Source organism: Nicotiana attenuata, unplaced genomic scaffold, assembly GCF_001879085.1.
Source record: "Nicotiana attenuata strain UT unplaced genomic scaffold, NIATTr2, whole genome shotgun sequence".
Taxonomy (NCBI): domain Eukaryota; kingdom Viridiplantae; phylum Streptophyta; class Magnoliopsida; order Solanales; family Solanaceae; genus Nicotiana; species Nicotiana attenuata.
Genome location: NW_017672278.1, coordinates 6,716 through 31,645, shown reverse-complemented (window position 1 = coordinate 31,645; position 24,930 = coordinate 6,716). Strand labels below are relative to the sequence as shown.

The following is a 24,930-nucleotide window of genomic DNA, read 5'->3' as shown; positions in this document are numbered from 1 at the left end:
CAATTGTTGTTCTGATTGTTATTGTTCCAATTGTTACCACCTTGTTGTTGATTATTGTTATTCCAATTGCCGCCTCCTTGTTGATTGCCCCAATTGCCTTGGGGGCGCCGTTGTTGATTCCCTTGATTTCCTCTATTTCCTTGGTAGTTATTGACATATTGGCATTCCTCACTTTGATCATCAAAATACTCGTTCGAATAACCACCACCATCATTGTTGTTGTCAAACTGCTCACCATTACCTTGAGGTTGTTGTTGCCCTCTTTGCCTCCTTTTTAGCATAGAAACATTCTCCATTGCATTGACTTGGCGCGGGTTTTGTACTTGTTGCAATTGCGCCTTCGACAAATGATTCATTGTTGTTGTAAGTTCGGCAATAGCTTGGCCATGGTCACTCAACTCCTTGTGCAAATGGATGACCGTGGGGTCACCTTGGGGTACATTCGCTCGGCTTTGCCATGCCGAAGAGGTGTCAGCCATTTCATCAAGTACGTCACATGCCTCTTGGTAAGAAAGTTTCATAAAGTTCCCACCGGCCAATTGGTTCACAATGCATTGATTCGTGGTGTTGATGCCCCTATAGAAAGTCTGTTGGATCAACGCCTCAGTCATATCGTTGTTAGGGCACTCCTTAACCATTGTTCTATATCGCTCCCAGATCTCATGCAATGGTTCCGTTGGCATTTGCTTGAAGGCTAGAATCTCGTCCCGAAAAGCCGCCATATGACTTGGAGAAAAGAAATTGGCAATAAATTTGTCCGCAAATTCATCCCATGTGGTGATAGAATGATTTGGTAACCTTTCTAACCAGTCCAACGCTTTGCCCCGAAGAGAAAACGGGAAAAGCCTCAATCTCAACGCATCCTCTGACACGTTTGTTTGTTTGCTGCCCCAGCAAGTATCTACGAACCCCTTCAAGTGCTTGTATGCATTTTGGTCGGAGGCGCCCGTAAAATATCCCCTTTGCTCGAGCAAGGTCAACATGACATTTGTGATTTGAAAGTTCCCTGCCCGGATTCGGGGAGGAACGATGGCATTCGCGTACCCTTGATTAGGAAGAACTCTTGGGACCGCTCTTGGCGGTGGCGGAGGAGGGTCTGGAATAGGATTGTTGTCATTTGCATTAACATTGGCATTTCTACCTCTCCGTGGTACTTGAGGTACCAGAAGCTCATCTTGCTCAACATCTTCAACCTCCTCCCCTGCCAAGGCATTGCCAAGAGGGTCATTTCCGTTTAAAGCCATGTGTACCTGATGGATCAACACAAATAAAGTTAGTAAAAAGAAGGAAAGAGAAGCAAAACACAAAACTAGCTACACAAATAGTCAACACCGTAAGCTCCCCGGCAACGGCGCCAAAAAGTGATTCGCGCAGCGGACTCAACCTTAGGAAGAGCGGGTGCTAACCTTTTACCCAATAGTGGTATCGGGGTCAATTTCCACAGGGAGCTAGAAAGAGAATTGGACATTTGCTTAGCCTAGAAATGTGTGATTGCTTCTAATTGATCTTCTATCATTTTTGGTTTTTTATGATGATTAACTACAATTTAACAACTACTAATTATAACTAAATTATGCTAAGATAGTAATTCTAGGTTGTATGCAAGATAGAGAAAGACACTAGGGTCGTGGCATTTACCTAGGTGGTCAACTAACGGGTAGAGATTCCTAATACAAGAATGATGGTTATGGGGATTATGCTATAAGCGTTGCACGATTGCACTCACTCTCACACCTCTCGGTTGAAAGAGTGATTTTGCCCAATTGACTCTCTCGAGACCAATTGGGTAGGCCAACAAGCCCAAGCAACTTAAGGTTCAAGTTGGGTAATTACTCTCTCAAGGTTTAACCCGTTAATTGGGACTACCATGCTCATGGGTTCATCCCAATTCCTTGTTGGGTTAATTTTGGAGTCATAGACACTCTTTCTCAAGAAGAGTCAAGACCCACTAAGCTAGACTTAGTGTTTTCAACCACCAAATCCTAGTTAAATCATAAAATTAACCCAAATAGCAAATACCCAACATCATTCAAGCATTAAACAATCACACCCATTAATTACCCACACTAGGGTTGAGCCACAACCCTAGCTAATGGGTTTAGCTAGACATAATAGCAACAGAAATTGAAGAAGTAGTAGACAAAATCAACATATTAATTAACTAGAATGTTAATATACAAGAATCCACGATAAAACAAGATGAAAATGCCCAAAATAGGCTAAAACATGAGTCTCACGAGTGCTGCTGCTATCTGATATCTCAAACTTTTCCAAGAAATAATAAAATATTCTATTTATACTAGGCTAGAAAAACTGGACAAAAATACCCCTGCGGGGCTGGCGTGGACCGCGCAGAAATGCAGCGCGACCGCGTAGGGGTCTTGGTCTTCGATCACTCAATTCTGAAGCTGGGGACGCGGACCGCGCAAAGAGGTAGCGCGGCCGCGCAAGTTAATGGGCGCGGACCGCGCAACAATGAAGCGCGACCGCGTGGACACAAGCGCTGACCGCGTAGAAAGGAGCGCGGACCACGCATGGAAACCCTTGAAATGTATACTCTCTGAATCTCCTAGCGCGGCCGAGCAGAAAATCAGTGCGGTCCGCGCTAGATCCTCTTGTCCCCACTTCAATGATTTTTGACACTTGAGCAGGTTTCACTCCGTTTCGAGCCGATTTTTGACTTTTTCATCTTGTCGCTCAAACCTGCAATCAAGCACACTTTGTAAGCATTCTGGGTCTATTTTATGACAATTCATACATAAAGCATAGACAAGTATGGGCATAAAACATGTTAAAATCACAGTTATCATCCAGCCCCACTTCCCAACTAAGCGACGCCGTTTCGGAACCCCCTCCATCTCAATCGTTGGATCAATTAGATCCAACGGACCGGAACTCCTCACCCTACCCAAATATATATGTCCGAACTAAGGCCACCCCCNCTAAGGTACCGCACCCAATTCCACCTCCCCCTCCATTCCCGTCTCTCACATTCAGAGACCCAAAACCCTAGCAGCCGCCCCAAATCCCCAAACCTTCACATGCCGGCGGCGCCACCCTAAACCCCTCCATCTTCTAACCAGACAACCCCCACACTTCCCTCATCTCACATCTCTCTTCAATTACATTAGATATCCCACCAAAATCGGTGAATTTCAGATCTAAGGCGCCCAGAAGAACCCTAGGTCTCGCCTTGTGCTTTCTTTTCTGGTTCAGCAAGGTCGAGTGAACCTAAACCGTCATTAATCATTTATCTTTTGTTAAGGACAATGGTTTAATGACAGTCAAAGGTTCATTTTCTTCTTCAAAAAAGAGGCCATTCGAGTTCATACGGGTTTTGCTTGAAGCCAGGTTTAGGGTAAGTTCCTTTATGTCGAGAGGTTTCCTTTTGATCTTCTCCTCTTTCTTCTTTCTAGTTTCGTTCTTCAGAAGTTTTGGTTCTTGATTGATTGCATGATGTTTCTGGGTGTAAGTTCATTAGTTAGTTTATAATGACAATCGGTTTCGTAGGGTTTGAGCTTAATTTGGTTTCAATTCGTGAGTTTTTCCTCTTTCTGCTCTTTTAGTTCTGCTGGTCGATTAATAGTTAGGTTTCATTTTATGCTTGTTAAGTGATTCTGGAACTGAAACATTAACGCTAGTCAAGTGTAGTTCATCGTTTGCATTAAATTATCTGAGTTCATGTTTGTGTGAGAAAAGTCTTAGGTTTAATTCAAGGCGTATTCGTATTTGTTGGTTCATTCAAGCATGTTTTAGAATCATCAATTTTCCAGCATTTCTGAAAATTCCATTTTAGGGCCTTGTAGCAGACTAGTTCTTCATGGATTAATTTGATTCAACAGTTGTCTTGAAGTTCCTTTGTTTTCAATCCATTTGAAGATATTAGCCTGTTTGTTTGTTGTTTGTGAGCATTCAGAACTCAGGAGGGGTAAGTGTAGAATTAGGAACTTTAGGGGTAGTTTTGGAGATTGGTTTAACTTGAGAATCTTTGGTAACCAATTGGGGAAGCTTCCTAAATGGACAGCTGCCCAGATTTGCTAAGGGAAACAGGCTATAAAATTGAAAATATCTGAAGGAAAAGGACAACTGTCCAAAAATCCGTTTTAAAAGATGCCCTGTGAGGGTATTTTGGGAAAAGCTGACTGCATTGCCTTGGAAGGCACACAACAGACCCCCCACCCCTATAAATGAAGCCTTCCTCTCACTCAATACGGAGATTTTTTCACCCTAGAGAGACTAGAAAGATAAGAAGAAATACTAAATTTCAGAATCAATTAAATTCCTTCTGAAAATTCCGAGAAAATGCTGAAAATGGTTTGAACTGGTTTTGATTTCTTGGTTTTGATTCTCTGAGTCTTCTGTTAATCTAGAATCTCTGAAAAACCTCCAAATTGTGTACCTTGTTAGAGAAATGGCTTATGCTTTTGGTTGGAGTTGGTTTTGGATTCCCTCTACTGTTCCATTGATTTTTCCTGAGCTGATTTCACTGCTTTATTAGCTGAATCCGGGCTGGTTTCTGCTATTGTTTGTTGCTGATCCTTCACTTCTTTTGGTTTTTTCCCTTGTTCATTACCAGGTATTCCTTTGAACTATGGTGAAAATGAAGCGTAACTGAGCTTTGTATACAGATCTGTAGCCAAGTTGAAATTAACTGAAAAATATCAATCTCTGTTGTGTTAAAATTTGCCATGTTATTATTCATGTTTTATTCTGGTTTCTTATATGTATTTCATTTTCGTTTTAAGGTTTGGATTTGAGTTTGTTTGAATGTAGTTGATTCAAGGCTGTTTAGACTTTTAATGTGTATTGATTAAGGACTGCTTTTTGCTCACGTAAACACTGAATTTTAATATGGTTCGCGGATGGGAATTTGAGCTTGATTTTGGACTTGAAATGTTCATATTGGGACCAGTTTCGAAGTATGCTTGTTTTAAATGTGCTCTAGTTGCATCAAATTTTAATAGAAGTTGTTGGTGCCTTTGAGTTTTGTAATTGGTGAATAATTTGTGCATAAGAGGTGTTATTGCAACTAAGGTTTGTCTTAGAATCCATGTTAGCCTTAAAATCTGCATTGCATTTGAATTAAAGATTATCAGTGATTACTCAATTCCAGATTTGCTTAAATGATGCAATTTGCTTCAAGTGCATCTGATGAACCGTATTTTGGGCTGTCATTTTGGCCCAGTTGCAATTGCATTCCCCTTCCGCAATCAGGCTGCCAAGCTGGGCTTCATTTGGAGCCTAGTTATTTCGCATGTTGAGCCTGCTGAAATGGGTAAACAGACGTGAGATTTTGACCAGCCCGGCCATTCCACAATCTAATAGGGGTGGTTTTTTTACTAGTTCAATGTTTTATTGAATTATTAGCTTAAGTTTGGCATAACATAAGTAGGAATTCCCTTACGTTCTTTAATTAACTAGTCATGTCCTTTTAATTAGACTCGAGGCGTGCCACCAAATAAAATTAGATAACCAGTGGCCCTAGCTTAATTTCTTTAAATCTTTAGAAATCGAGGCGCGCCATTTAGCGAATTTTCCATGGCCCTCGCAAAGTTGCAAATGCGTAGTTGCTTTGGGCGCGTTATTTTAATAATTTACTTTCCTAAAACTCGGGTGCGCATTTATGTGACCCAAATCCAAATCTCAACAATGTTAGATAAAATATGTCGAGAGTCGTGGGTGCATTTATGTGACGTGTTTCAAGACGTATTTTAAATGACGTTGCAATTTTTTCCTTAAAAGTAATTAAAAGCGGTTATAAAGTTTAAAATTGCACAATAGGCTAAAACATGTATTAAAATCAGATAATAGGCCAATATTAACAGTTGAGCGACCGTGCTAGAACCACGGAACTCGGGAATGCCTAACACCTTCTCCCGGGTTAACAAAATTCCTTACCCGAATTTCTGTGTTCGCGGACTGTAACACAGAGTCAATCTTTTCCTCGATTCGGGATTTGAACCGGTGACTTGGGATACCATAAATTATCCCAAGTGGTGACTCTGAATTTAATAAATAAATAATCTCGTTTCGATTGTCACTTTAAGTTGGAAAAAACTCCCTTATATACCCCTTTACGGGGGTGTAGGAAAAAGGAGGTGTGACAGGTATTTTCTTATTTATTATCATGTATGGATCAGGTGGCACGCCGCTACGGGTATGTTGTTTGGATCGAGTTGCACGACGCAACAGTATCATGTGTGGATCGGGTTGCACGCGCAACAGTGAGATGATGAGTATGGTTCCCTATATCCATTCTTGTGTATTTTGTTTCTCACTCTTTGAGAAGGGTTCATAGCGTCTGTTCGATCGTTTTATTCGTTATGCGGGCTGGGTAGTTCTTTTTCCAGAGTTCGTTCTTCCTTATGTATCATATTCAAGTTGTAGCTTGTTGGCGCATTGATGGCGTCATATGAGATTTTGGTCAGTGTTTGGGGTGGCTTACTGCAGCTTGTACTGGGTGAGACGAGATTTATTGGACCTGGGATCAGTGCGATCAGAGTTATGTAGGGTATATTAAAGAGCAAATATCTTTATTCAGTTCAGAATAAGGTAATGGTTCTTGTCAGGAGGAGAAACTCCATGATTTGTTGATTCGGCGGGTGGTTATGAGTTTCTACACATCCCTTTCGTCATGGCAGTGTTGCGAGAATTGGAACATGGCTTATATGTGTTATGAGGTGTATTGCGGGCACCGTGTTTGTGAAATTGCAGCTATTGTGGTCGGAGGATATTATTATGGTCAAGCGACTTGTATGGTGCATGGTGTGATTTCAACGGAGGAGCATGGTCATGTTGGGTACAGTGTCTGGTGCTTGATGCGGTGTTTGTATGTTAGAATCGGGTCTCATGGAAAATTTCGAATGTTGGAATTTGGTTCTAAAGCTTGTTAGTTAAGGTTATAGGAAGGATCTTCAGTCTCGCTCGAGACAATGTGCTCAACTAGGTTGTGGTGGCACGGGTAAGTGCACGAGATGTTAAATAGTGATTTTGGACAACTCCGGAGCAGATCTTGGCACGTTCGAGGACGAACATATGTTTAAGTGGGGGAGAATGTAACGACCCGACCAGTCGTTTTGATAGCTAGCGCGTCGTTCGGAGGTTTGAGGCCTTGAGTAGCCTCACTTCATGTTTTATGACTTGTACGTGTGGTCGAAATTGATTTTCGGGAAGTTCAGAGTTGATTCAGATGGAAAATTCGAATTTCGGAAGCTTTAAGTCGGAAGAATTGACTAAGGTTTGACTTTTGAGTAAACAACCTCGGAATCGAGATTTGAAGGTTCAAATAGGTTCGTATGATGATTTCGGACTTGGGCGTATGTTCGGGTTGAGTATCGGGTCGACCAGGAGCATTTTTGCGCTTATTGTGGAAAGTTGACATTTTGAAGGTTTTAGAATTTCCTAAGTTTGTTTTGAGGTGGACTTTGGTGATATCGATGTCCATTTGGGGTTCCGAGCCTTGGAATAGGTTCGTATCGTGATTTTTGACTTGTACGTAAAGTTTGGTGTCATTCCGAAATGTTTTGATATGATTCGGACGCGTTCATCAAAGTTTCAAAGTTTGAAAGTTTAAAGAAAGGTTTCGATTGTCGGTTCGTGGTTTTGATATAGTTTGGTGTGATTCGAGGCCTCGAGTAGGTTCATACCAGTTTTGCGACTTATTGGTGTTATTGGACGGGGTCTCGGGGGCCTCGGGTGTGATTCGGAGTGGCTTCGGTTCATTTTCCCTTTGCTTGTGATTGCTGGTTTCTGGTGTTTGAGTTTTTCATCGCGATCGCGTAGATAGACTCGCGATTGCGTAGTGTTTACTGGTAGCTAGCGAAGTTGTTCTTCGCGATCGCAGAGATGGGTTCGCGATCGCGGAAGGCGTTGGTCTGAGGCACGAAGGTTTAGCCTTCGCATTCGCGAAGCTGGGCTCGCGTTCGCGTAGGCTGATAAGGCAGAGGTTTGTAATTGCGTAGCTTTTGGTCGCGTTCGCGTAGAGGGGAAATTTGGGGCAGCTGAATTTGGCCTTCGCGATGGCGAAGGTATTCCCGCGATGGCGAAGGGGAGCAGACCTGGGCAGAATGAATTAAATGCGGGACTCGGCCCATTTCTCTCCCATTTTCATTTGGTTGGGCGATTTTCGGAGCTCTTGGAGGGAATATTTTCACCATCCATGTCGAGGTAAGTTATTCCCGCATATTGTAAGTTAATTACACGGATTATATAAGGATTTAACATGGAAATTAATGGAAAACTGTGAGATTTTGAAGAAAACCTAGAATTTGGTATATTTGGGATCTTGACTACGAAATTGGACATGGAATTGAGAATAAATCATATATTTGAGTTTGTAATGTTATGGGTAATGTTTATCTTTGAAAATTTTCTAAATCCGGGCACGTGAGACCGAGGATTGATTTTATTGACTTTTCGAGCGAAGTTGGAAATTATTATGAATTGATTTATTATGGGTATTAGAGTATATTTTTATTGGTTTGCATATTGTTTGACTAGTTTTGGAGCAACGGGCGCCGGTTTGAGGTGTTAGAGTGGCGTTGGAGCCAGTTATGGAACTTTGGAGCGGGTTAAGTCTCCTGTATAACTCTGTGAGTGGGAAACTACCCCTAGGTGATGTATTTGTTATGTGCTACTTGTTGCGGGGGCTACGTACGCACGAGGTGACGAGAGTCCGTACGTAGCTAGATTCATGTTATGTCCGGGTAGACTTAGGTTCCCATCATGCTATAGCTATACTATTTGAGTTATCCCTCGCCTATTAAATTCCTTTATTTTATGCTACGACTTGATACTAGACTTGCGTAGAGTAATAGACTTGCTATTGTAGAGATTTGACGAGCTTCATGATTTTGCCGCGGATTAGTTGTACTCCTCTTATGAATTTCTCCCGCGCTATGCGTTTTCATCGAAAGGTTTTCCTTTAAAATAAATTTATAACTCATACTTATTTGTGAGTAAGGTCAAGGACCCGTTAAAGCTTCTTACTCTAATGGGATCGGGCCGTTCGCTTCGGCAGGATTATGCACCACACTCTCATGGGAGCGAGTCATTCGCCTCGGCAGTATAATAGATGCATCTAAATTTCATGCCGTTCGACTCTCGGTAGTGCACACAGTATGATGGGATCAGGCCGCACGCCTCGGTATTTCTATAAGATACTCTTATGGAATCGTGCGTAATATTCGACAAGAAGCTAGTGTATCTGTGAGTTTTCCGTATTTGAGTTACGACGACCTATCTGGTGAGGTCCATTATATATATACTCCGGTTGAGGAGGTAACTGCTAATTGAGAGCTTGAGTTTATTGTTGAGAGGAGAATTGTACCCCGTATTTGTACTTGTTTATTTCGTTTGTTTACTCTGCCTCACATCTGTTTACTTTCTACTGCATTTGATTCATTGGACCACTAGTAAGTGTCGATGTCGATCCCTCATCACTACTTCTCCGAGGTTAGGCTAGATATTTACTGGGTACGCATTGATTTACGCACTCATACTACACTTCTGCACTTATTGTGCAGGTTTACATTTTTTGTGGTCTTTTGGGCGCAGAGGCGCAGCTATTACGGGGACTATACGGTGAGCAGCATTTTATATTACGATCTGCAGTATACAAAGTCTCCATCAGCGTTATTTATATTTTCCTGTCTAACCTGTATTCCAGACAGATGTTGTATTATTATTGTACTCCTTAGCAGATGCTCATGCACTTGTGACACCGGGTTTTGGGGGTTTCTACTGAATGTTCAGTAGGGTAGTTCACGTGATTATTATCCTTTTATCTTGTAAATTCTATTTCATACTATTTAATTATTGGAAATTATGATTTCAAAAGTAATAAAATGAGTAATTAGTTGATCAGTCATCGTTGGCTTGCCTGACGGCGCCATTAGGCTCCATCACGACCTATACTGGATTTTGGGTCGTGACAGCCGTACTAGACTCACCGAGCACCTAAAGTGCACGAAACTAATTATCACACTTATAATGGCCTCGCATTTATGGACTATCATCAAACTCGGATACTTAAATATACTCCCTCCGTCTCATATTATCAGTCGTAGTTACTAAAAATAGTTGTCTCAAATTATTTGTCACTTTAGAAGTTCAAGACAAAATTAATACTTTTTTATGTTTACCCTTAGTAATAATTATCCTTGAAGACTTCAAATACCTCAATTATGAATAACTTTGTTCAAATACCAATAAAGAAAGATTAAATATTAAGACATGAATAAGGGTAAAGTAGTTAAAATCCCATCCTTATTAATTTTTCTTAAAGCACGTGTACAAGAGAATCATGACAAATAAAATGAGACGAAGGGAGTATTAAAAAATTTGATAATATAAGCCCATTTTTCTTACACTACATTGTATTGGAATGTGCTGATGTGAAATTTATTTAGTTTTGAACTTTCCCACCTCAATATGGTGTGACTCTCTTGGTTGTATCAATTGACCATAGCAAGACATCCACTTCCAAATTAACTACTCCACCTTGATTGTCGGCACTGCTGATCTATCAATGTGATTTTAGACCCTTGAGGCTGAGATCGAGGTTTAAGACGACCAATGAGGCAATGACAATTGTATTTTATGATTTCTACTTTAGTGTAAAGGAAAAACTTAGTCTTTCTTGTCTTCATGCTTTGTAAACTTAGATCTAGAATTCCAAATAAGATATCGTAACCATTCACAATTTGCGAGAGCACGTCATTGATAAACTGCTAAAAGGAAAAGAAGGGCAGAGTAAATTCTTGGAAACAAAAAAGAATGAGATGGATTAAAATTTTTATGCTTAATCAAATGTTCTGTTTTCGAGTTAGAAAAATGTAAAACATCTTTTTTAGAAAACTCTTATGTGGCGTGCTGCAGAACAAAAATAGCCACATGGTTATTAAAAACTTGGGTAAGTAATTCTGTTCCTGTCAGAGTTGTAGACTTAACAGTATCTTAACAATTCTAAGGTACACGTGTACCTCGTGGGATGATGATTATTTTCTCGGGAGTAAGTAATAAGCATCTAAAGCCAATAACAATCTTCTATCAGTGCGCTAATCAAGAAACTAATTTATAATTAAGTAGAAAAGATTAATTCAAACTTAAAGGTGAGTGTGAGCATTTCTTTGGAAATGATTTTTAATTATTTTTTAAAAAAATTTCTGAATGTCAACGTCTAGCATCTAATTACTTCATTCTCAAAGATACCTGTTCACATCTCCTCATATATATATATATATATACATGACTTCTACTTGATATTTTCTGAATTTTATTACTTTATCTAAAGACTTTCTTATTCATCAGCTCAAGTTTAAAGCTAAGCAGGTAACTAATCCTCCTCCTCCTCTTCTTCTTCTTCATATGCAACAAATAAATCTTATTATTCTAACCTAATAATACGGTATGTACTTTGTTTCAGGGGAAGGAAGATGGCACAAATTCTGCTACATGGTACTCTTCATGCTACTATATTCGAGGTCGATAAAATCCATACTAATTTTGGCAAAGAACTTTTCAATAAGGTGCGTTCAAAACTATCCTTTCCTTTCCACACTTCAATTTAATTAGTATCAGTATGTCCATGAAAACATATGCGAGAGTAGTCAGTGGCAGAGCCAGAATTTTCAGCAAGAACAGTCAAAATATAAAAAGTAAACTCACAAAAAATACAAGGGTGTAGTATATATGCATAAAAAAAATTTACGCAGCTACACATTATAATTTTCCGACAAGGAGTGTTGGTGTGACTTCTCCACTGATAGTATTTTCATTTCTTTTGCCTTTATTGTTGGTTATGATCCGTTCAGTACACAAATAGAGGAAAATAATGCCACATTAATTTCTGCTTTGATTAGATCTATGGTTTCAGAAGAATACTGCACTGACTTCTTCTTAGTTGTGAGCGATAAGTTGTACAGTACACAAATTAGGAATTTGGAATTTGGTTCAAAGTGGTGGATTATTTCGGATCCGACCCAAGATATGGGTAATGGAAACAGTAGTTTGAAGAAAAAGGAGCAACCGTCTTTAGTTATAGACGACAAATAGGTCAGTTGCCTTACCTGACCAAGAAAGTTCCTACTCCATACTATGGACTTTATTGTACAAAATTATTTAAAAAGTTACTTAATATTTATTAACTTATTTTTTATAACTTAAACGTCGCTCAATTTTGACTAATTATCACATAAAGTCACAAGGAGAAAGAAAAGAAATATTGTCTATGACACTTACGGGTAAAATTGAATAACTTATTAGTTATTAAAAACAGGTTAATCAATAGCGTGATACTTAAGTGAAGTTAAATAATTCTTTTAATTAAAAAGAATGATTAAATAATTTTGAAGAGTGGGTCTTTAAGTTGAAAATAGACACTTATTAATATAAAGAACAGAAAAGAAAATAGTGTATGTACTCATGAGCTGTGGTAACACATCCACCACAATTTTTTTCCTAGATATTTTTGGCTTAGAATTACTTTAAGCTTGATTTAAAAACAAGAGCGCATCGAATTCTTTTTTCATATTGTGGCAGTCAAGTTTTCCGACCCTTCTTTCTTTATTTCTCTCTCTTTCTTATCTTTGTTTCTTTTTCACTTGTCTTTTTTTTTTTTTTTTTTTTTTTTTTTTTGTCTTTTCATTTACACATATGGGTTTGTCCCATTAATCTCCCCCTCAAACCCATATGCATCAGGAAAGAAAAATATAAAAAAAAAATTATTGTTCTCTGGTGGAGACTTCACATTATCGATCGTGAAGGCTAACTGAAGCAGTGCACAGCCTCAATTTGTCAACATCGACAACTTTGTTTAACATATCTGATGGATTCTTCGATCCCGATTCCTTCAAGAGCTTGACTTGCATCAGAAGGAGTATGTTGTCTATTATGAAAGCCAAAGTGCAATAGACTTGAGCAAGAACTCCACGTATCATGTAAGAACAAAGCATATCGATGTGAGATATCATTGGAATCGTGAGCAAGTGGAGAATGAATCTTTGCAGGTCAAGAAGATTCACACGAATGAAAATCCTACGGATATGTTGACCAAGAAAATACCAAGAGACAAGTTCGAGCTATACAAAAAACTTGTCGGCATGAAGTCTATATGAAAAACTAGAGATACCTCCTTTAGGTGTATGGGACTGGAGGGGGGCATAAAGTACCATGCTGCCAAATCTACAAGAAATGTGATTTAGGTTGTCGGATTTTCATTGCTTTCACAAGATGAAGCTTTGATATTTACATTATGATGATGTCATCCATGATGCAAGCAAGGAATATTGGACGTCTATAAATAGATAGCTCCTGACAAAAGTTGAGAACACACCATCAGAAAGAGAGAGAGAGAGAAGAGTGAGGCATAACAGACAGTGTATAAGAAAATAGTCTGTAAGGAAAATAGAGAGTGTGAGAGATACTGTAGTGAGGTGAAAATATTAAAAGAGGGTTATTTCTTTTGAGTGTTGTAGTGGTCTTTGGAGTATTTTACTCGGGCCTACAAAGATTAAAATTCCTTGCTATAATGATATCAGTTACTCCACTCGGGTAGTGATTTTTCTCTTATTCAGAAGGTTTAGCACGTAAAAATCTTGTTGTCCTTGTTTCTCTTATTATTGTCGTTGGTTACTGTATTTTTAGTAATCCGTATTTATTACAGTTGTATAGAGTGAATATAATTTTTGTGGGGGTTATTTTTTCCAACAACTAGTATCAGAGCACGTGTTATACTCGTTCATAGAAATACTCTTTACGGTCAGTAGTACTATATTCGGAAAAAAAAATGTCCGGAGGAAAGTACGAAGTAGTAAAATTCAATGGAGAGTAGCAATTTCTCAACATGGCAAAGAAGGATGAGGGATCTGCGCATCCAACAAGGATTACACAAGGTATTACCTATTAGATAGTGATGCCAAGAAGCATGATACCATGAAAGCTGAGGATTGGGCTGACTTCGATGAAAAGACTGCTAGTGCGATCAGGTTGCACTTATCAGATGATGTGCTGAATAACATCATTGATGAAGATACTGCATATGGCGCTTTGTTTTAAAAAGAACAATATTATCTTACAAGATTTTGCTGGTGAAAATTTAGGCGGCAATCTAGATAGTTGAAAAAGTACCACATGATACGTGTTTACCTTAGGTGGTACTGCTGTTAGATGGATGTCCAGACTGCAGAAAAGTGTTTCTCTATCTATCACTAAAGCAGAGTACACGACAATCTCAAAAGCTAGAAAATGGATGATTTGGTTCAAGAATTTTCTTAAAGAGCTAGGTAAAGAACATGACAATTGTGAGCTTTTCAGTGATAGCCGGAGTGCAATTCATCTTGCCAAGAATCCGGTGTTTCATGCAAGATCGAAGCATATCCAGTTGAGATATCATCATATCACAGAGTTGATAAGTGAAGGAACTCTTTTCCTACGGAAGATACCAGGATCGAATAATCCGTCAAATATTTTAACCAAAGTTGTTGGTGGTGACAAACTGAAGTTGTGCACTGCCTCAATTAGCCTTCAAGATTGATAATGCGAAGGTGCCACCAGAGAATAGCAACTCTTTTTTTATTTTTGTTTCTTGATGTATATGAGTTTGAGGTGGAAATTGATGGGACAAACCCATATGTATAAACGAAAAGTCAAAGAAAAAGAAAAAGACGAGTGAAAAAGAAACAAAGATAAGAAAAAAAGAGACATGAAGAAATAAGGATCAAAAAATTTGGGCTGCCACAATATGAAAGAAAGAATTCGGCGCGCAGTTTGCGGTGCCGTCTTATCCCGTATTCACATTTGCTGAAACTTTTTTTAGCAGACGTTATGCCTATAAATAGGCATCCCCTTCTTCAGTTGTAAACCTTTCTCACAACTTCTTCTTTCTCTCTAATTAATAAAGAGTTATTCGTTGTATGGCTTTGGAGAAGATAAAAATTGTTGAACCACGTAAATCTTGTCTTGTTTTGTACAGTTTATTGCTTTTTTCTTTTAATTATTTTTCTTCTTCTATTAGCCTGACACGCTTCACAATAGTAAGCGATAAGTTGGTTCATAGTTGTACACAAATGAGGATTTACGAATTTGGACGAAAAGTGGTGGATTATTTTCGACCCGACGCAGGGTATGGGTAACGAAAACAGTAGTTAGAAGAAAATGAAGGGAACCATTTTTTTCTAAGTTGTAGAAAGTGTTTTAACATGCGTTTTCGGGACGAGCCCCGGGGCGAGGCGCACCAAAACGCTCCGAGGCAATGGTGTGGGGCGAAAGTCTCATGAGGTGTACGCCCAACAATTCGGCGCGTATGCCCAGCCATTCGGGGCGTACGCCCGGGCGTTTTAGGTGTATTTTTTTAGTGAGGCGTAAGCCCCAAAGACTTTTTCAAGTTAAAACAAAATTTATTGAATAAGTCCTTCGTATAATACCCAAATTCTCAAAAATAAGCTTGGTAATTACTCAGAAGTTTTAAAAAGGAACTGAAATGTATTAAATTTCAAAGTCAAGACTTTTTTTATTGATTGAAGCCCTAGTTCATGGTCTTTTCCAATTCTTTATCTTATCCGTAGTCTGCTAATATCTCCCAAAAGCAACGAATATTCAATTTTTTTTTTACAAATACAAAGAGAACTCCATTCTCCTTCATAGCAGCAAGTTCAAAGTTCAAATTGCAGGTTAGTCATCCTGTTTGTCCATGTACAAAACTTTATTCTCTTAGACTCAAGTTACTTGTACTTATAAGTAGCGTATAATAGATTGTCTTGACTAGTTTTTTGTGAGGATGGAACACGCGCGCGCGCGCGCGCGCGCGCGCGCGCACACACACACACACACACACACACACACACACATATATATATATATATATATATATATATATATATAGTTTTCTTCAATTTTTATGCAATTTTACCTGTTTATAAATATTTACCGTAATTATATTATTTTATAAAATATTAAAAACTAAATACCTGTGGGGCTTACGCCTCGCGGAGGCATATATAAAATACTTCGCCTTACGCCCACGCCCATGCCTTTTAAAATACTGGTTGTAGACGACAAGTAGGTCAGTTACCTGAACAAGGATAAGGGGATGGGGGAGTTTGAGGATCGCGGGAATTCAATTATTGCAAAAATTGTGTGTGGTGGGGTTGTTGAAATTTAAGAAAGTTCCTACTCCATACTATGGATAATGGACTTTATGGAAACAAAATTATTTAAAAAGTTACTTAATATTTATTTACTTATTTTTTATAACTAAAATATCACTCAATTTTATCTAATTATCACATAAAATCACTAGGAGAAAGAAAAGAAATATTTTTTATGATACTTACAGGTAAAATTGAGTGACTTTTTTAGTCATAAAATATAGGTTAATCAATAGCGTGAACTTAAGTGAAGTTAAATAATTCTTTTAATTACAAATAATGATTAAATAATTTTAATATAATAAAGTAAAATTTATAATTATACGTGAAATTACTCTGATTCAGTTGAAGTCTCTTGTATGTACCATAATATTGAGGAGTGGGCTCTTTAAGTTGAAACTAGACACTTAGCCATAGATTTTGATTTTATTTTTAAAAAAAAATTGAAAACATTATTTGTTTATGAAATATGATTATGTCTTGGGAAAAAAAAAATTCAAGTTCCCAGCAGTTTTTGGTGAAAATTTTTCTTCCACTCATAAAACTTCTACTTTTCTTCAAATAAAATGCATGTCCACACAAAAATTCAACTTTCAAAAATTATTTTCAACTCAAAAAAAAAAAAAATTCAATCAAATCTATTTTCCAAACGCTAGGTAGCAATAAAAAAAAACACAAAAGAAAATTGTGGATGTACTCATGAGATGTGGTAGCACATCCACCACAACTTTGTTCCTAACCTTAAGCAAGATATTATTGGCTTAGAGATATTTTAAGCTTGATTTCAACTTTCAAGAGAGTAATCTTTGACTGAATTATACTAATATTAGGTAATCAATTTGTATCACTTTCGGGCCCCTTCTCCCACCCACTCCTTTTTATAGAGTTTAAATAAATTTTCAACTTATGCAATGCAATTTATTTTTAGAATTAGTTCTTTTATTAGATTATTATAGATAAATTTTTTCATAAATATTAATGGGTAATTTAATAAATGGAAGTATCATGGAGCGGTTGGAATATCATTGCTTACCAAGCTATTCAATGTTGTATTAAAGAGAGTAAAGATGCCACATAAGTAGAGAAATAGTACCTTCATTCTGATTTTGTAGACAAAGAATATGTTTAAAGGCAAACTATTACAGCAATAAGCTTATGATTCAACAGAAGATGCAAGTTGCACATATAAAGGATAAAAATAAGACGAGATTACTTGGGGTATGTTTGTATGATTTCCAATTTTCTATGTTTGGTTGGCTTAAATGTTATGAAAATATTTTCCATATGAACTCATTTTCCTTCAATTGGAGGAAAATATTTTCCTTATCAAGAGAGGGAAAACATTTTTCAAAACTCCTTCTCAACTTTCGCTACCCTCACCAACCCACCCCACTCCCTCTCTCCAAAAAAAGTTTTTTTTTTCTTCAAATTTCAGTTTTTCCGTTACCACCCNTTTCAGTTTTTTCGTTACCACCCACCCTACTACCCGTCCACCCCACCCCACCCCCACCCGCAAAAAAAATATTACTCTATTTTTTTACCTTATTTTTTTATTGCAATTTTAAATTTCTGTTTTTTCGTTTTTCTGCACCACCCTCCCCCACCCCTCCCCCCGTACATTTTTTTTAATATATGTTTCAGTTTTAGTTTTTTTATTTATCGGTTTAAAGGTTCAAAATTTTACAAGTTCCAAAGTTATGAGTTCGGAGGTTTATGTGTTTGGAAGTTTACGGGTTTAGAAATTATAAAGTTTACGGGTTAGAAATTCTGCGGTTTCGAAAGTTTAGCGGTTCGAAAGTTTATGAAAAATGTGGGTTCGGAAGGTTGTTGGTTTGAAAGTTATGGCTTCATGTTTATTATATCTAAATTATTAATGAATACTCTTGAGATGTCATTTTCCTTAATTTGCGTACCAAACACCGGAAAATGAATAAGATTACTACTTGTTTTTCAAGAAAATATTTTCTTGGAAAATATTTTTCGTTATACCAAACACACCCTTAGAGATATTTTTTGTCATGTCCTATATAGATCTTCAAGTGCATCGGTTTTTAGGTGTGTAACCATGACGATTGATGATATTAAAAGGGGACGAGGTTGACCTAAAATCACATCATACTACTAATTCCATGCAACTTGATACTGAAGTGTCGTTATTGAATGGGAAAGAAACCTCTTATGCAATATTTTTTGGCGAGAGTTTCTTTTTTTAAAATAAAGATTTTTTCTCTCTCTATCATTTCAAGTGTGATGAACGCACATTTACCACTATGTGGGATTATAACAGAGGCGGATCCAGGATTTTATGTTTATGGGTTCATGTCGCAATTTCAAATTAATATACGATAATAACTGGGTTCACAAATAGATATTTATAGATATTTAATAATATTTTTAACAAAAATACATGGTCTACGCAAAAGTTACTGGGTTCCCGGGAACCCGTATCTTACACCCTAGATCCGCCCCTGGATTATAATGGCTATGTAGTTATTATCTCTATCATTTCAAATGTGAAGTATAATATTTCTAATCCAAACCAATACTTGAATTCCGTCTTTCTTGCTTGTGAAATTTAAGATATTTTTTTTATTATATTTAGGTTATATTGCGGCCGTTGTTAAAACTTTGCAATAAAGAAAAAATCTTGCATACAAAATTCAAGAAATATGATGAACGCACATTCACCATGGATGCTTTAGCTTTTCAATTTGAAGGGGAAAAATACACTAAAATAGTCAATTCTGTAACACATATATTAGATGAATTGTTGCTATGAGTATTAATTTATTTATATATTTTCTTTGTATATTAAAATTATTATACTAAAGCAATTATTAAACTTTACTTATTTTGAGAATATCTTTATTGAACAAAATTATAGTTGATAATGTCACATTTGAAAATTCATTATGAAGACGTTTTTGCATTAGATTGTATCTTAAACTATGCAAGAAGAAGGTTAAGGGGGACTCCATAATCATTTAAATCCTAAGTTTGTCATATCTTGAGCTTTTGGCTATAGTGAAAGAACTTGATTATTCCAAAAATTGTCTATTCAAAAAAGAAAAAAATTTATTTAATCACCGGAAAACTATTGCACATGGAGGTTCCCTTTCCCATTCAAAACGTGAGGGGGGTATTGTTTCCCAATCCTTAAAGGTTAAGGGGACAAAGTGGATTTTACTCAATTTTCATGGATGGAGTACTATGTGGAAGGTTTATGATTTTCGTGCATAAGATTATCCAAAAATTTGAGAAAATTCATCTTAATTTTTAAAAATCTAATACTAAATTAAACACTTAATCTACAATAATTATTAAAGTTTAAATATCTTTTGATACTTCTTTAACATTTTACAGTTGGACATGTTACGAGACAGTAACAAGAAATCGTAGACTTCTTAGCAGTTCCATATTATAATTATACAATTTGACATGTTACGACACAGTAACAAGAAACTGTAGACTTCTTAGCAGTTCAGCATTATAATTATACGTTGTGACATATTACGAGACAGTAACAATAAATTGTATACTTCTTAGCAGTTCCATATTATAATTCTACAGCTTGAAATGTAATTATACAGTTTGAAACGTTACGAGACAGTAATAAGAAATTGTTGACTTCTTAGCAGTTCCATATTATAATTATACAGTTTGACATGTTACGAGACAGTAATAAGAAATTGTATACTTCTTAGCAGTTCCATATTATAACTATTATTTTTTGTAGGTGGTGCATGGCATTGAGGGAGCAATTGGCTTCAACAAGACAGCCTCAAGACTATATGCAACCATTGATCTTCAAAAAGCCAGAGTTGGCAGAACAAGATTGTTGGATGAACACAAAAATCCGCGGTGGTACGAGTCTTTCCACATTTACTGTGCTCATATGGCTGCAGATGTTATCTTCACTGTCAAAATTGATAATCCAATTGGAGCAGAACTCATTGGTAGAGCTTATTTGCCAGTTCAAGAACTACTAGATGGAGAAGAAGTTGATAAATGGCTTGAAATCCTCGATACAGAACGAAAACCTGTGCATGGACACTCTAAAATTCATGTGAAGTTGCAGTTTTTTGATGTCACAAGGGAATATAATTGGAATAGAGGGATTAAAGTCACAAGATTTCCTGGTGTTCCTTACACATTTTTTAGTCAAAGACAAGGATGCAAAGTCACACTTTACCAAGATTCTCATGTTCCTGATAACTTCATCCCGAAAATCCCTCTTGCCGGTGGAAAGTTTTACGAGCCACAACGATGCTGGGAAGACATATTCGATGCCATAACGAATGCAAAGCACTTGATTTACATAACAGGATGGTCTGTATATACTGAGATCACTTTGATAAGGGACACAAGGAGGCCTAAACCGGGTGGAGACTTAACGCTCGGGGAGTTGCTTAAGAAAAAAGCTAATGAAGGTGTGAGAGTTCTAATGCTGGTTTGGGATGACAGAACATCAGTTGGTCTGTTGAAACAAGATGGACTAATGGCTACTCATGACGAAGATACTGCTAATTTTTTCCGAGACACTGAAGTCAATTGTGTGTTGTGTCCTCGAAATCCTGATGATGGACGGAGCATTATTCAGAATATAGAAATCGGGACAATGTTCACTCATCATCAGAAGATTGTAGTTGTGGATGGTGAAATGCCTAATGGAGACAAGGAGAAGAGGAGAATTGTGAGTTATATTGGTGGGATTGATCTTTGTGATGGTAGATATGATACACAATTTCACTCCCTTTTTAGGACATTGAACACAGCACATCATGATGATTTTCACCAAGCAAATTTCACTGGTGCATCAATACAAAAAGGGGGACCAAGAGAGCCTTGGCACGATATACATTGTCGATTAGAAGGGCCAGTTGCTTGGGATGTACTCTACAATTTTGAACAGAGGTGGAGGAAGCAAGGAGGAAAGGACTTGCTTATAAACCTAAGGGATATCGACAACATTATCACTCCACCTTCACCTGTGATGTATTCAGACGATCATGACACGTGGAATGTTCAAGTTTTTCGATCAATTGATGGGGGAGCAGCTTTCGGCTTCCCTAATGTTCCTGAGGAGGCAGCAAAGTCTGGCCTTATAAGTGGAAAGGACAACATCATTGATCGAAGCATACAGGACGCGTATATTAATGCCATTCGTCGAGCAAAGCATTTCATCTACATCGAAAACCAGTACTTCTTAGGTAGCTCTTTTTCGTGGTACTCTAATGATATCAAGGATGAAGAGATCAATGCTTTGCACTTGATCCCAAAAGAGCTGTCTTTGAAGATAGTGAGCAAAATCGAAGCAGGGGAAAGGTTTACGGTTTATGTTGTGCTTCCAATGTGGCCAGAAGGACTTCCTGAGAGTGGATCTGTACAAGCAATACTGGATTGGCAGAGGAGGACTATGCGAATGATGTACACCGATATAATTCAAGCTCTAAAAGTAAAGGGAATTGTAGCAAATCCAAAGGAATACTTGAGTTTCTTTTGTCTTGGCAATAGGGAAACAAAGAAGGGAGGAGAATATGAGCCTTCTGAGACACCAGAACCAGATACGGACTATCGTAGAGCTCAAGAAGCAAGGCGTTTCATGATTTACGTCCATGCCAAAATGATGATAGGTAAGTTTAATTCTTTAATTAGTTGAACAATATTATCAAAGGCACGCTTAAAGCGCGCTTAAGCCCTAAACCGAGGCTCAAAACATGTTGAGCACTTCGGCTCGCTTAGCGGGCGCTCCAGTGTTGTCATCAAGTCTCTAAGGCATACTTTTCCTTGCTAATGAGCGTAATCCGGAAGACGCGATACTAAGCAATTGATATTTCACTTTATCGTAAATTCTCTTCAATTTCTTTCTCCATATATTTGATGTTCATGCTTATAGATATTAGTCTTGACTACACATATATATTTGTAGTTTTTCTCCATTTGCGCCTTTCTTCGTTAAAGTCGATGCTTTATTTGCGCTTTGCGCTTAAAGCTCCAACAGACCTTAGAGCTTTTTTGCGCTTTTCGCCTTCGATAATACTGCAGTTGAAGTTAGAAAACATTGAGATATATTAACATTAAGTTCTCAATTGTTGTTTTTGTGTGTTCATTTTTTGCAGTGGATGATGAATACATTATCATTGGATCAGCAAACATAAACCAAAGGTCAATGGATGGAGCAAGAGATTCAGAAATAGCAATGGGAGCTTACCAACCATTTCATTTATCAGTAAAGGAGCCAGCTAGGGGTCAAGTTCATGGCTTCAGAATGGCATTGTGGTATGAACACTTGGGCATGTTAGATAACAGTTTTCTTTATCCAGAGAGCCCCGAATGCATCCGAAAAGTGAACCAAGTTGCTGACAAATACTGGGATATGTATTCAAGTGAGAGCCTGGTTCATGATTTGCCTGGCCACTTGCTTACTTACCCTATTGCTGTCACTGAAAATGGAGAGGTCACTGAACTACCTGGAACAGAATACTTCCCTGACACCAAGGCTCGAGTTCTCGGTACCAGATCTGATTTTCTTCCTCCCATTCTCACTACTTAATAAGCTCACTGGGTTCGAGCTCTGAGAATGAAGTACTCTTTGGTAGGGAACGCTAAAACCCCTATAGGGAGCTTTCTATGGCACGAATCCACATTAATCGAACGAGTGAACTTCGAACATAGGATGATTATACCATAAAAAGAAACAAAAAGGTGCTACTATATTTTTTAGCATACACAGCAGTTTATGTAGTTTCATTACCGGTTACCAACTTGCCACTACTTCTTGTACTTTCTGCTGATGATGTTACTGTCAAACCAATTGAGTGTTACTAGTTTATTGAGATAACTTCTGAATCCTAAGGTTGTTCAAGAATTGCGTTTCAGTTTACAAGAGAATAATTATGTAACTATTTTATCCATGTGGATGAAACTCTTGAAATTTTATTCTTTTGTTAGACTCCAATTTTAAGTTAAAAATTCTATTGCTGGAAGAAAATTTAATATTTTTTCCATATTATTCAATGAGAGGTGATAAGCTTTCTCATTGAAAGGATTTGATTATCCATCTTGGTTTTTTGACATCGACTCAGTTGCTAGGAAGAATGTTACCTAAATGCCCAATTGCTCATACCTTGTTTGGAGTTGGAGACGACCTTTCCAACAAGTTGCACAGCGTCTTATTAAACGCCTAAGCTAGCATTGATATCGTGTGAGACTCAAAAATAGTCACATTTACAAGTGATAGTTGAAAAATAAAAGTAATCGAAACTTAGCTACTTTTCATGTAAAGATAAATCTGAACAAAAATACTGTTCAAAATCCGAAAAATATTCCAGCATAATTGATGATAGGCTATAATTACGTATTTTCGTCGCTTATTACACTCAAATTTACTGCACTTTAATTGAGTTTGAGCTTTAATCGCTAGTGTCTTGCACTAATTGTGTGTTTTATGCCTTGTAGGAGTGATTCCGAGCTATGTAGATGTTATGGAATGAATTCAAGTGATTTGGAGCTTTGAAGTCTGAGTAAAAGCTCAAGGAATTAAGCCGGGATCGTGTTCGGGGGTCAACGGATGATAGTTGGAACAAACGAAGAATCGAGTATGCATATTGCTCACTGTCTAGTAAAATGCACATAACTTTTTTCTCAGAACTCCATTTGGGCTCCACAATATATGGTTGGAAATCAAACTCAAAGGGCTACAACCTTCATGTTTTACGTTTTTCCAAATTCCAAACAGAACAGGGTGAAAAGTGCGCATCAATAGCGCGGCCGCGCTAAGGCCGCGCTCGTCAGGCATAATCAAAGTCGATATGCGCGGTCTGAGCGCGGTCCAAGCGCGGCCGCGCACGTCCTGTCCGGAAAATGTGTCCTTTTTCGCATAGGAGAAGCTGTAATTGTTTGGGCCCAACCCTACTTGGTATATATACATGGAAATACGGTAGTTTTAGGGGTTGGACAGATTTGAGACACAGATTCGACCTAAGGAGGCAGAAACCCAATAGGAGCAAGGCGGGGAATTCTTCTAAGAGTTTTTCCTTCCTCTTCCTATTTTTCATTGTTGGTTATGACTTTTAGTATTGTAGTTTTACATACTATTATGAATAGCTAATTTGTTATCTAGGGTTTTGATGGAACATTTTGAAAGATAAATTCTTGTTATGTTTTTATATAATTGAGCCGTAGTATTTTCTCTATTTGTTCAACTATATTATTCTTGTGGTTGATTGAAGGGGCCTCAATTAGCTATGCTTATTTAGTATGTATTACTCGGGAGAGAGTGCATATTTAGGTAGTTGTTGAACAACATCACTCCCGATATATGTGAGGAATCAATAACCAAGGGTTTAAAGGTGGGATTAGGGATAACGAAACCTTGGGCGCGATCTAAGTGAGTTGTAATTAAAGCCAGCTAGCGTAACTCGGGAGAGTATGTCTAGTAAATTATCGTAATTACTTGGGAGAGAATTACAACACACAGAGCGCTCATGGCCGGTAAAGAATACTTAGCCGAAATTATAGAAGACATAGCGGGAAGGATTCCGACAATTGGGGAAATCATAACTCTAGACCTCCTTAATCTTTTCTCAACCTGTAGTATCTTTAGTGTTAATTTATTAATTTAATTTGTTAGTTAGTTAGTTAAACACAAGAATCTTAATATCTATAAGGAATTGTTCAAGCTTGTATTCTCGGTGATAGTGAACAAATGTAGTTAAGCCTTAGTTCTCTATGGGATTCGACTCCGGACTTGTAAACCGGATTATATTTGCAACGACCGCTTAGT

At 37.7% G+C, this 24,930-nt stretch overlaps 1 protein-coding gene across 2 annotated transcripts; it reads left to right on the top strand.

Moving 5' to 3' along the window:
• The first annotated feature begins 11,233 nt into the window (after nt 1-11,233).
• Nucleotides 11,234-23,103, top strand: LOC109212585 (phospholipase D alpha 1-like). Of its 2 annotated transcripts, XM_019376236.1 has the most exons (4): nt 11,234-11,331; nt 11,426-11,528; nt 19,882-21,778; nt 22,265-23,103. In XM_019376236.1, exons 2-4 carry the CDS (start codon nt 11,436-11,438, stop codon nt 22,696-22,698), a joined length of 2,424 nt encoding a protein of 807 aa, XP_019231781.1. In that variant the 5' UTR covers nt 11,234-11,331; nt 11,426-11,435; the 3' UTR covers nt 22,699-23,103. The 2 variants fall into 2 exon arrangements, with proteins under 2 accessions (XP_019231781.1, XP_019231782.1); XM_019376237.1 differs by lacking the exons at nt 11,234-11,331; nt 11,426-11,528 and adding an exon at nt 17,251-17,363.
• The last annotated feature ends 1,827 nt before the right edge of the window (nt 23,104-24,930 follow it).